This window comes from Crinia signifera, chromosome 2, assembly GCF_055691185.1.
Source record: "Crinia signifera chromosome 2, ASM5569118v1, whole genome shotgun sequence".
NCBI lineage: Eukaryota > Metazoa > Chordata > Amphibia > Anura > Myobatrachidae > Crinia > Crinia signifera.
Genome location: NC_139218.1, coordinates 47,245,214 through 47,257,513, shown reverse-complemented (window position 1 = coordinate 47,257,513; position 12,300 = coordinate 47,245,214). Strand labels below are relative to the sequence as shown.

General features: G+C 39.3%; 1 protein-coding gene across 5 annotated transcripts in view; it reads left to right on the top strand.

Moving 5' to 3' along the window:
* ST3GAL6 (ST3 beta-galactoside alpha-2,3-sialyltransferase 6) overlaps nucleotides 1-12,300 on the top strand; it is a 120,433-nt gene that overhangs the window by 44,918 nt on the left and 63,215 nt on the right. For 4 of the 5 annotated variants that reach the window (XM_083171971.1, XM_083171972.1, XM_083171973.1 and 1 more), the window contains exons 3-4: nucleotides 7,496-7,595; nucleotides 9,347-9,421. In XM_083171971.1, coding sequence (XP_083028097.1) covers nucleotides 7,496-7,595; nucleotides 9,347-9,421 — 175 coding nt within the window. The remainder of the gene's footprint in view (nucleotides 1-7,495; nucleotides 7,596-9,346; nucleotides 9,422-12,300) is intronic. The other variant, XM_083171974.1, reaches the window with a different exon arrangement.

The window sequence follows — 12,300 nt, the reverse complement described above, 5'->3', positions numbered from 1 at the left end:
AAAAAAAACCCGAGAGTTAGACAATTATACTGCTAAAGAAACCAGTTCCGGTAATGTTTTAGTTTGTAAATATGCAGTTGTCTGGAGTTGTGGGAAGTAAAGCCGTACATTGGCTATACTTGTGACAGGTGGATGCTGCCTACGGGTTGTCCTCCTGATTGTTTTTCCGACAGATGTTCTCCTCTTCTTTAATTCTATGTAAACAGTTTCAGAAAGGGAGGATGCTTGTTCAGCAAGGAGATTATAAAATTTCTTGGTTTCTAAGTCAGCTGAAATTTTAGTAAGGTCAGCAAAGAGTGTTCATCATGATATCCTGTCTTTGTTATCCGTTCATTAAATATAAGCCAACATTTTTTGCGTAGTATTTAAAAAGATATTCTCATTCTTCTGCATGACCAGAGGAATTGTGCAATTTTCATGTAAGTAACCACCACCGTTAAATGAAGAGCAGATTAATTTTCTTTTGCCCAGTTTACAGAAAGTTAGGCAGATGATACTTTGTTTTGCTATCCTTAACCTTACCACTTCTTCTCAATGCCTGGTGTCCTGGCCTGAATTTTAATTAAACTATGTCTTGTGTAGAAGTCTGGGGTGAGATTTAATAGGATGAGAAATTCAGAAAGTGAGAGATTTTTTTAGAGGCAATCATTTACACTTTAAAACCAGTTTGATTTTGCAGTGTAAATGATTGTCGTTTTAAAAAAACTGGAGATTTCTTACCAAATCTCTCACTCTCTGAATCTATCATCCTATTAAATCTCACCCATTGTGTTTTCCCATTTTGGTGGCTTGACTGACCATGTTTGACTATGTTATGTTGAAAAATTAAGTATTATGACTGCCTACCCCTCGTGTGTGTATATGGAAGGTTGATGTTGGTACTCTGAGAGAGATGTTTTTCATGTTTTTTTTTTTCTCCTGAAAACACACAGGTTTAGTAAAAATGTGTGTCTTCGGTCCGCCTGAAGCTTAGAAGGTCTAATTGGATAGCCCAGGGTGAGGCAATTTCCCACGATCAGTGATTGCAGGTACTTGGTTACTGCCTTCAGTATTAGATGTTAAATGAGATTATGATCGAAGGACCTCATTTTGCTTAATGGTCAAGAATTACATAGAGATTACTCTTCCATGAACAACCTCAACGAAACATTAGCAGTAACTTCCTGTCATTGTCTCCTCCCATTGCTTAATGGGCAGTCAATGCGCTACCACCACCAGGCTCTTACTACGGGGTGAGACTTGCCATGTTGCCATTTCAGAGGCTTGGACAACCATTAGAGACCATGGGGTTTAATTATTAAGATGGGAGTTGTATTGGAGATCGGATCAGATTCTGTTATCCACTAGGAGGTACTAAAATAATTAAGGCTGAAAAAAGACGTTAGTCCATCGAGTTCAACTTATCGAACTTGAAACTACTGACTTGAGTAAGTCATATCTATAGGATTTCCTTAGTGGCCAAAAATGCATCCAGTTTTGATTTAAATTCATTAACAGTTGCTGTAATCACCCCCACAGGCAATGAGTTCCAGAATGTTACTGCTCTAATGGTGACTAATCCTCTTCTTACAGTGCAAGAAAAATGGAGTATATGACCTATCCGGCGCTCTATTACAGGTCCATGCGCTGCACTTGTTTCATCCAGCAAATATTCATCATATGAAAAATTTATATAAAAATATCATGGGGTAGTACAACACAGATATTTAATAGGCATAAAAAAAATGACATTCAGAAACATATAAAACATAGGTAATGTTCAGCGGTATCAGCATATAAAGCGGGTAATTACCAAATGGAGAGAAACACATGCACTTGTTGAACTGTGTTTTGCAGTTAATGAAGGGAGTAGGGATCCCGGTATTCCTTTCTTCCTCTGCACGCTGCTATGCTCCCTCGGTCTGTCAGGCTCCCCACTCAGTCAGCTGAAACAAGTAGACGCAGGCTTCACCAACGCGTTTCTTCCCCGTCCAGGGACTTTATCAAGGTGTTTATATGTTTCTAAATGTCATGTTTTTTATGCCTATTAAATGTGTTGTACAACCCCATGATATTTTTATATATGTTTTTCATATGATGAATATTTGCTGGATGAAACCGGTGCAGCGCATGGACCTGTAATAGAGCGCAGGATAGGTCATATACTCCATTTTTCTTGCACTATATTTTGGTGAAGGGTTTAAGGAGACCTTTGGGAGTTGGACTAATTTGGTTGCTAACTGCGCACTATTTCTATTCTAGTACCACGTTACCTATTATAGAATCCTCTTCTTAATTCAGTATGGAATTTTCTTTTCCTCGAGCCTCAGTACATGCCCGCGTGTCCTAAGTATAGGCCTGTTGGTGAACAAATCATCTCCCAGTTCCTTATGATTCCCAATCCTGTGTTTAAACATTCTAATCATATCACCTCTAAACCACCGTTTCTCCAGTGAAAACATATTCAGCCTGGTTAGCCTATCTTTGTATTCTAGTGATTCAATACCTTTTACTGGCTTAGTCGCCCTTCTCTGTACCGGTCCCAATTCATTTATGTCCTTTTTTAAGGTGCGGTGCCTAGAACACAATATTCCAAGTGTGCTCTCACCAATGCCTTGCAAAAATTCACTATCACATTGGTATCCCTTGAATTCATACCCCTTTTAATGAATGCCAGTGTCCGGTTTGCTTTTGGTGCTGCACTTGAGCAGTGTGCACTATTACCCAATTTTTCATCTATGAGGACCCGCAAGTCCTTCTCCACAGCAGAATTCCCTATAATAACTCTATTTAGCCTATAAGTAGCTTGTTCATTTTTGTTCTCATAATGAATTACTTTACATTTTCAATGTTAAACTGCTTTTTTCACCTTTCATGTCGTCTGCAAATATTGCAATTTTACTCACTATGTCGCTTCCAATATCATTAATGAATATATAAAACAAGGGGGGTCCCAATATTGAACCTTGCGGGACTCCACTTTGGACCTTTCTCCAGCTGGAATGTATGCCATTTACAACCACTCTGTCTCTGATTGTGCAACCAGTTTTTAATCCAATTACAAATTTTATCTCCTAACCCTAGATTACCTAGTTTCATTAATAACCTTTAATGAGGCACCGTGTCAAAAGCTTTAGCAAAATCAAGCAGTATTACATCAACAGATTTCCCTAAATCCAGTCCCTTACTGAATTCCTCATAGAAGCTAATTAAATTAGTCTGACATGATCTATTTTTGACGAACCCATGCTGAGCCTTACTTATCACTTTCTCCTGTTCTAAGAAATTTTGGATATTATCTCTTATTATATCTTCTAATATTTTCCCTACAATGGATGTAAGGCTGACCGGTCTATAATTTTCAGGGTTAGTCTAACTAGATAAGAAGTAGATTCTGATGATTGGTTGCCCATCTTCGTAAATAAACACACCACGTATCTTACCCTATAATAGAGTAACAATGTATAGTGGAACCTTTGTTATAAGAATTGCGACAAGACTTCTATTCACTGACCAGGTCAAAATGAAAAACAGAGATGGACAGTTGGTAAATATGCTGCAAAGACAAAAAGAACCATTTGACACCAGAATCACATTTCTAGTATACATGAACTTATTTTTTTGTTATTTTTAGTACTGTTGACTTGGTTGAAATAACACAAATAGATGTTCAATTATTTGTGCTGAGAACACAATTCATTCCCTTTTATGGAGTGGAGAACCACTGTGCTATAAAGCTTCATTTACTTAACTGCTTATAAACTAACTGCCGTCTCAGAAGCAATTAGCAGGATCTCTTTTGTGTAATTCAGTGTTGGCTTTACAGCTGATCAGCTCTGTTATGGAGACTCATGAGAGCTATGACCATTACAATCCACCAGAAATATGACTTCCTCTCTCACTTCCTTACTGGCCATATCTGGCTTATGTTTTGATGATACGGGATTTGGTGTTCCTCAGATGTTCTGAACTACTGTATTTTGTGACATGAGAACTGTATTCTTACATAGAATTAGATTGCAGTAGAAGTGTGGTCCGCAACCAGAAAGCTACTGGATTTTCTCTTTCATGGGCAAAACTAAATTTCCCATTTTGCGGTGATTCAGTGGGGCTTATTTTATTTATATTTTCTCTCAATTTTCCTCTAGTAAAAAACAAAAAACCCACCAAACTGGATGTCAAAGTTTTTTTAGTTTGTAAACTGGTGGTTTTCCTAGCTTTTTGTCTTCGTAAATCTGGAATTTACAAAATTAAGCAAAATCCAGTGGTTTTGCACAAATAAAACAAAAGTAAATTTCGCCCAGAGTGTATAAACTGGAGATGAGCGGGTTTGAATTTACTCGTTTTTTATTGCAATTTCAGATCTTTATGATTGGCTATCAACTGTCACGTGTTTTGTTTAGCTAATAAGATCCGCCTTGAGATCCAAGTATAAATGAACCTGCTCATTTCTAGTATAAAATAGCTACCTTCATAACTTACAGTGGCTATGGATCATTAGGTCTCCCAACAAGAAGGTCGACCAGCATTGAGTCAACACCATTAGGTCGACATGGGTTTAGGTCGACCGGTCATTAGGCAAGCATTAGGTTAAAAAAATTCAATTTGGGTGGGGTGTGTTCAAACTGAAATCTAAACCGCAGTGTAACAATAAAGCAGCCAGTTTTTACCATGCAAAGAAACACAATAAATCCCCCATATCTAACTCTCTCTGCACGTGATACATCTGCCCCACCTTCAGTGCAGCATGGTTTTGTCCATCTGCAAAAATTGCAGCCTTGCTACAGGTCTGAATCAGGCTCAATTATAGATACAAACACACATACTATACACGCCGCTACTGCAAAAGGGCCGGCTACCGACACTGAATGCAGTAGACATATGTGGAAGATGATTAATAATAGACTAATTAAGCTAATTGGAAACTTCTAATTCCTTAATTACAGTGGCGTGTGGAGGGGTGAGGCACAGAGTTTCCTGTCATATTAACGTATATGCTGGAGTTTTGAGTTTATAAACTATGTCAAAAATACAAATAATATATATAAAAAATCTTATTTTTATTATTCTAATAATTTTTATACTCAAAACTCTGGAGTAAAAAGTCCTATGACAGATCTTTTCTGGGGATGCAGTCAAAATCCCGACAACCATTGACCGGCGGGCAAAATCTCGACACAGTCAAAATACCGACATTTAAAATTCCGACAAGGTCAAAATACCGACATTTAAAATCCCGGCAAGGTCAAAATACCGACCTATAGAATTTAGACAGGTGAAAAAGTCAACATGACTTTCGGTCGACAGGTCGCGAGGTTGACATGGGTTTTTTCACGTTTTTTTTGACCCGACATGTGCCGACAGGCGGTATTTCATGCCCTACCATCCACTAGGGCATGGTGGGCAGAATAAAATAGCGTGCCGGAAGCATAGTGAGGGGCTGCGGTTGATTTCCAACTGTGTCCATGTCGACATTCAGGTAAAAAAAAACAGAAAAAACCATGTCGACCGAGTCATGTTGACTTTCACCTGTCTACATTCTATGTGTCGGGATTTTGACCTTTTCTGGATTTTGACAGTCTGTATTTCATACCGAATCCCTTTTCTGCACATCTCTAATTAAAACTCAGTGAATCTCCAGCAGTGTATACTGCTGCACATGTGTCTAATGTCGGCATGTACCCCGTGGCTCATATATTGTGTGCAAATCTGACTCTGGTACTTGCCAGGGACTCCTCAGCCATTTAGCATCCTATTTTTTCCCCCTATCTGAATAGCAAAACTCTACAGCTACAGGAAGAACCAATTTTTTTTTTCTGCCCACTGTCATATGAATTCTCTTGTCACTGTACTAATATTAGCTAAATGAGGCTGAGGGACTAATGAAGTGTTGTATGCAGATATTGCATGATGTTTATGGGAAAATGTTTGGTTCAAAATTATATATTGTGTGTGTAATTTTTTTTATCTGATTTTATTGGTGGTATCCTATTCGACTAATGAGGATTTTCAGGATTAACTGCACCCCCTGCCATTATATGTATATATTGTTGGTTTGTACCTAAATAATGCTGCTTTCCCACTGCCTAAATGGGTAATGACCCGTTATTTTTAAACGGGTAAGAGCCATAAAGACCCTTTCCCACCACAGCTTTTAAACTGTAAATTACCGGTTAAAAGCCGTTTTTGTCACATTCACTTAATCGTTTAAAAACCCTTTTAAACCATAGTAAAGCGCGGGGGGGGGGGGGGGTTTTAAAAACGGCATGGGGTCTCCCCTTCTGCCGTAACCAGCACCAGGCTGAAAGAGCCGGGGTTAGTATAAAAAAATCAGGAAACCCGTCAAATAGGGGCTCCGCTGATTTTAAAATTGTTATTTTTTTTATACCAGCCCCCGTCTCCAGGGCCAAGGCTGGTTCCCAAAATACGGGGGAGAAATGACTAGGGGTCCCCCATGTTTTAAGAACCAGCCCCAGGCCCAACCAGCCAATAGGGTAATGCCACAGCCGGGGGTGGAGACTTTTTATACAAGTCCCCCCGGCCAAAGCATTCAGCCCTGTGACCGGTGAGCCTGGTCAGTGGTCCTGGTAAAGTGGGGACCCCCCAATAAAGGGGTCCCCCCCCCCTCCAGGACTTACCTGGCCTGGTGCTGTCCCCGGTGACCCTGGAGCGGTAGTCACCGGGCTGATTAAATGGTGAAAAAAATTTGAATAAACTATTGTCTTACACTGTGGAACTATGATTCCCAGCAAGCCTCCCCCACATGCTGGAACTTGGAGAACCACAAGTCCCAGCATGAGGGGCATTAAAGGGCCTGCTGTCACTTGTAGTTCCACAGTAAAACTATTTAATGCTGTTTAAAGAATGAAGATGATGCCCAGTACAGAAGTTGCCCATAGCAACAAATCTTCTGACTATCAGCTGTCGAGTGCTTTATATAAAATGCAAACTTAATGTATTCCTAAAGCCAGTTATGATGCCACGTAAAGGAAATCCTTTTATTCTCATAGCCAATCATAAGGCTGGTTATGGAAGGAAATACTCTGTATGCTTATCAGGAGGTTGCACAGGGATTTGAAAAGATTGTGTAAAAGCCGTTCCTTAACCCGAGTGAGTTTGTCAAAATGGGTGTGAAAATTGGCAAGCAAACCTTTTTATTCATCATAATGACCTGTAATGTTTAACTTAGATTTGAAATATAACCATTTTTTTACACAACATTTTTTTATTTGAATTTATATAACAAGTGTGAGTGACGCTGGCCTTTTTCAACTGATATTTTGCTCATCTCTCACAGAAGTTGGCACTTTTTGGGTTAATCAGAAAGCTACCTAAAGGAGGAAAGTATGTGCAACTTCACAAACTACTTTCACCATAGATCTCAGTATGATCACATTTTGTACATCTAGTAAAGGTATATCAGAAAGCAATACTTGCCATCATCAAACACATGCACATTTTCTTCTTAAAAATGATAGTTTTCATTCATGGGTTTTTTTTTTTTTTGTCCTTTTAGGTCTTTTAGTCATGAGAAAGTTCCTGTTGGTTGGAATAGTTTTTGCGGCTTTACTTCATTTCATGCTCCATATATTTGTTCAAAAGAAAACCATTTCTACGTAAGTGCAAACTATGTATATATATTTATTTCTGTGCATGTAACATTAATAGTGTTTAATTATCTTTTGGATATTACTCGACTCAGAGGCCACCCAACAGTCCGCCCTGTTCCCTCTCATCTTCCTTTGTCTCCATGCCTCTTTGAAAGAAAAACAACATATTGTTAGATCAGTAATGAATAATATGTAGGCTGATTTGGTTGATTAGGCTAATGGACAACATATAAAGCTTGATTGAATAAATTGAGTGCACAACTGGTGGGTCAGGCAGAACGACCGTATCAGAGGGAGCCCTGATGACAGCACAGACAAGTTAGATAGCTTATTGTACCATTCGTCTTTTAAATTAGAGAAGTGGTTTCCAATCTCGGTCTTAAAGTACCCCCAACAATGCATGGTGCATTACTCCCTAACACATATTAACAGATCCACAGGTGGAGCTAATTTTTAGCTCTGTCTAAAGACCTAGTCTGTGAGACCTGGAAAAAAAAAGGTGGGAGTACTTGAGGACCGAGGTTTAGAACCACTGAAATATACAATTAAGGTTCATACACACTGAACAATTATTTGTTTTTGACTAAGTTCGTTGGAAGACCTTTCCCTGGACGAAAGTCGAAAGATCTAGCTACAGTTTATATGCTCTTTTTGAAAGATATCCAAATTGAGCTGCATGCACACTTGACGAACAATCTTGATGAACAACTGGCGGTATGCGTATCATCTTTCGTCGCAAACGCACTGAAAGATATTTTGACCAATTTCGTTCAAAATGGCCGAAATATACAAAATTAGTCAAAAAAGTTGGTCAATAAAATTGTACAGTGTGTAGGCACCTTTACTCTCTCAGTCCTGAGCAAATTACTTGTTTGATTTGTCCCAGCCAATGGTATGTATTATGGAAGCTGCTAAAACACAAAGGGGTCAATTCAGCTAAACGTGACATACTCCTAGTTGCTAGTAAATGCAGCTATATTCCGTACAATATCCACAGATGGAAATGTGTCTGGAGCTAGACCAGAAACTCTGTCCTTTCATACCTCTTGTGTCTAATACCCCTTTCACCTTCCTGTCCTGGGTTATTGTCAGCAATACCCTGGTCCTTGCTTTGTGTCAAAGGGTCCACCCAGGTTTTGTTAACTGGTAATTTGGACCTGGTTGAACCCAGCACCGTCCCGGGGTAGTCTGTGGTATAAATGGTGCTAGGCCTCCCCACGTGCACAAGGAAGCCTGTCCTTGAGATTTACCATTCTCTGTTCCATTAAAGGCTCAGTGGTTTGCCTAAGTGTCCGTTGAAACTTGAAGTGTTTTCTTTGCACAAGAGCCGGTTTCAGTAAATTCTCTGCAATCCAAAGATAATGAAAGTCTATGGGAAGGCAGCCAACGTTATCAGTAGGTGTCAGCAAGTTTTTGATCTCCCCTTTGACTGATGAATTTAAAAAAAGAAAATAAAAAAATATGGCATTTTATTATGTTGGCAGCAGCAAAAAAAAAAGAAGCTACGAGTGAACATAGACTCCCATGTAACGTTTAAATAGCGACATGATCTGTCAGAAAGAACATGAAACAGACAGTCAGAGCGGGGAACTCTGGGAACTGCTGGGCGTAATCCAGAGAAGTGACGCCGGAAGCTTAGCCGATACAGATTTTTTCTTTTTCCCAAAACAAATTTCTAATTTTTTTTTTGCTGTTTTTTTTTTTGCTGTTTTTTTCCCTCCATTTTATATGACTGATATGAAATTTTGCATGTACAGGTCCAATTTGCCTCAACAAGATCCTTTCACAACACTCAAACCATCGACTGCAGACTCTCTGAACAGTGCGTTAAGGTATATTAAAAGACCCTTTCATCAAAATGCTACTATTATCAAAACAAATGCCCGCTCTCATTCTTCACAACAAGTAACTTATAACTAACGCATTAATCACGCATGCACATTCGTTTCATCATGCAGAGCTATATAAAGGGGAAAATAAATCATTATATGTTGTCTTTAGTCTAATCAGTCATTCTGTTATCTGTGGACTAATTTCCAAATGTCGTCTAAATCCCCATACACACTAGAGGACTAAGGGCATCATCGATACAGTTAACTATATCGGCGGTGCCGCTGGTCAGAATATATTGAGTGTACACACTAAACGATATCGGTAAATGATATCCTTCGTAACATCACCAGGACCTGCTGAGCATGCAGGCCAGTGGCTATAGAGCCAAAATTGACCTGCATGTTCAGCAGACATGGGGCTTGTTGGAGCTTGCATCATTAATGATGTTAAATTTACACACTAGCGGGTCATTCTGACCGGTATCTTTTAAATTCTTGTCTAGTGTGTGTGTGTGTCTGTCTATAATGATTCTTTGTTTTCGATTCACCGATGTTGTTTACTGCAAAAAGTCAATGTCTCCATAAATCCAGTTAACATAATGATACCACAGTATTAACTATTATTATATTAAAAAATATAATATGATACAAATGCAAATGGAACTTCGGTTAGCTGTGTTCTGTTCCAAAGAATAATTCAGTGAATCTCAAAGCCGAGATATTGTTTAGCAAATGTATACGTATGCACAATAGCTGCTGATCTTCTGTACAAAATGGGTGAAATGGTAAGTAGAACATTATATCTGATGATAAAACATCAATTCTATATAGAATCAAGTTCTTAATTGTTTAACAAGAAATTCAATGTTTTGTGGTTTTGATGATTGTGTCTTCTATAAAAAAAAATATATATAGGGCAGTGGTTCCCAAACTTTATTGGATCACCGTGCCCTTGAGCATCAACATTTTTTCCAGGCACCCCTAGGCAGATTGTTAATTATGGATACATAAAAAAAAAAAATATTAAATTAAGAAAGTTGTGTTTATATGTCGTCCTTCAAGTCCGTTACATTGTAAGGGACAGGCTTTGATACTGTTTGTCCACATGTTATCATTGACAGCACTGGTTTTACATGTTATATGTATAATAAATAATATTAATTGGTCCTGGGTCACCAACTCACGGCACCCCTGCAAGTGTCCCTGGGGCACCCCAGGGTGCCTCGGCACACAGTTTGGGAACCACTAGTATAGGGGGAATTCAGTTAGCCCAGTAAATTTAACAAGGGTGATAAAGGGGGATAGTCCTGAGCAATAACATCCAGGGCTATTCAATTAGAGACCCTTTTTCTCACCTGTTTTCTGGCATTAACACATAGTGGATACGTTACCGGACCTAGGAATTTCTCAACACTGGAAAACAGATAAATTACCTTTAGAGTCTGCTCAGCCCAGAATAGAAATCTCTGTTAAATGAAGGCTGCGTTTGGGGCTAATTGAATAGCTTTAGGAGATCATTTAGCCTGTGGTAAGTTACCATAACTATTTCACCCCCATAGCCTATAAGCTAGAGCATTAATGGGTAACTAAAGTGTTGTTGCCAGTTCATCGGTATGTCTTCAGATAATTCAGACTGCTGTGTAATGGGTATATGTGGCATAGTGGTATCAGAATGCTAAAGATAGCAGAAGCTATGAAATGTTCCAAGGAATTGTGTGAGCCAATTCAGAAAAATGCTTTGAGCTGGAGCACTTGGCAATAACTCCTAATAAGGCTGTGTCTCTACCACTAAATCCTAACGGGGCCTACACACGGGGTGATTTCAGGGCATTTTCTAAGCAATCAGACTAGATCGCTAGAAAATGCCCCTACTGTACATCGCTCCGTGTGTAGGGGCAATGGCCATAGCTATTATTCATTTATTTATTTACAGTTTCTTATATAGTGCAACATATTCCGTTATACTTTACAATTGGAATCAACACTGCTAAGACAAACTGAGTGATTACAGACAGGCATAGAGTTTGGAAGGCCCTGCTCGTAAGCTTACTATCTATGCCTGACCCCGCTCATAGATATTGCCCAGCGATTATGATCCTGCATGCTGGATAAATCTAGTTAGATTGCCGGACCAAGCCAATGTTCTCACCGGAGAACACTGGTCCTGACAGATCACTGCACACAGTGATGTGCCAAGCTGTGTGCTGGGTGATCCCTTTTTGCTCAGATCGCTCAGCAAAATCTCCCCGTTTGTTGGCCCCATTACACAGTGATTGAGAAGTGTAGCTGGACTGTGTCTCTTACCTGGACAGGTAATAGCTACCTGGTGAAGACTCCTAACAATAGTACTTCCACTCACTTTTAGTGTTCATGGTAGAACTCTGCTGTATGATGTCCAAGTCCCCAACGCCCCACAAACCCCCCCCACACACACACATCTGGGTCACTTGCTGTCTCATGTAGGTGGCAGAACCCTTTTTACCTACCAAATCATGAATTTGGTTTTAGGTTCAGAATTCATTACAATCAACAGCTTTAAGTAAAATTCTGTTTGCAAGCCAATCTTATTATACAGTAGCCAATTTTGGTACGCTTGATAGGATTTTAACTATGTTCAAAAGAAGGCAAGTCTGTGGTCAATGTTGGGTTTCCCAGACTGTATACGAAGTCCCCTTGCGTGCTTTTCCCCCCTAAGTTATCTTGAGGAACATCACATATTTATGCAGCAAATTTATTCTGTCAGGTTATCTCTGTTTACTGCCTCTCAGAAGGAAATGCATGATATCCTTTTGTTGAACCATGTTGCTAGAATCATGTTATCAGTAGTATGGGTGTTACCACTAATGACGACAGTCAATACCTACACCATATTATGGATA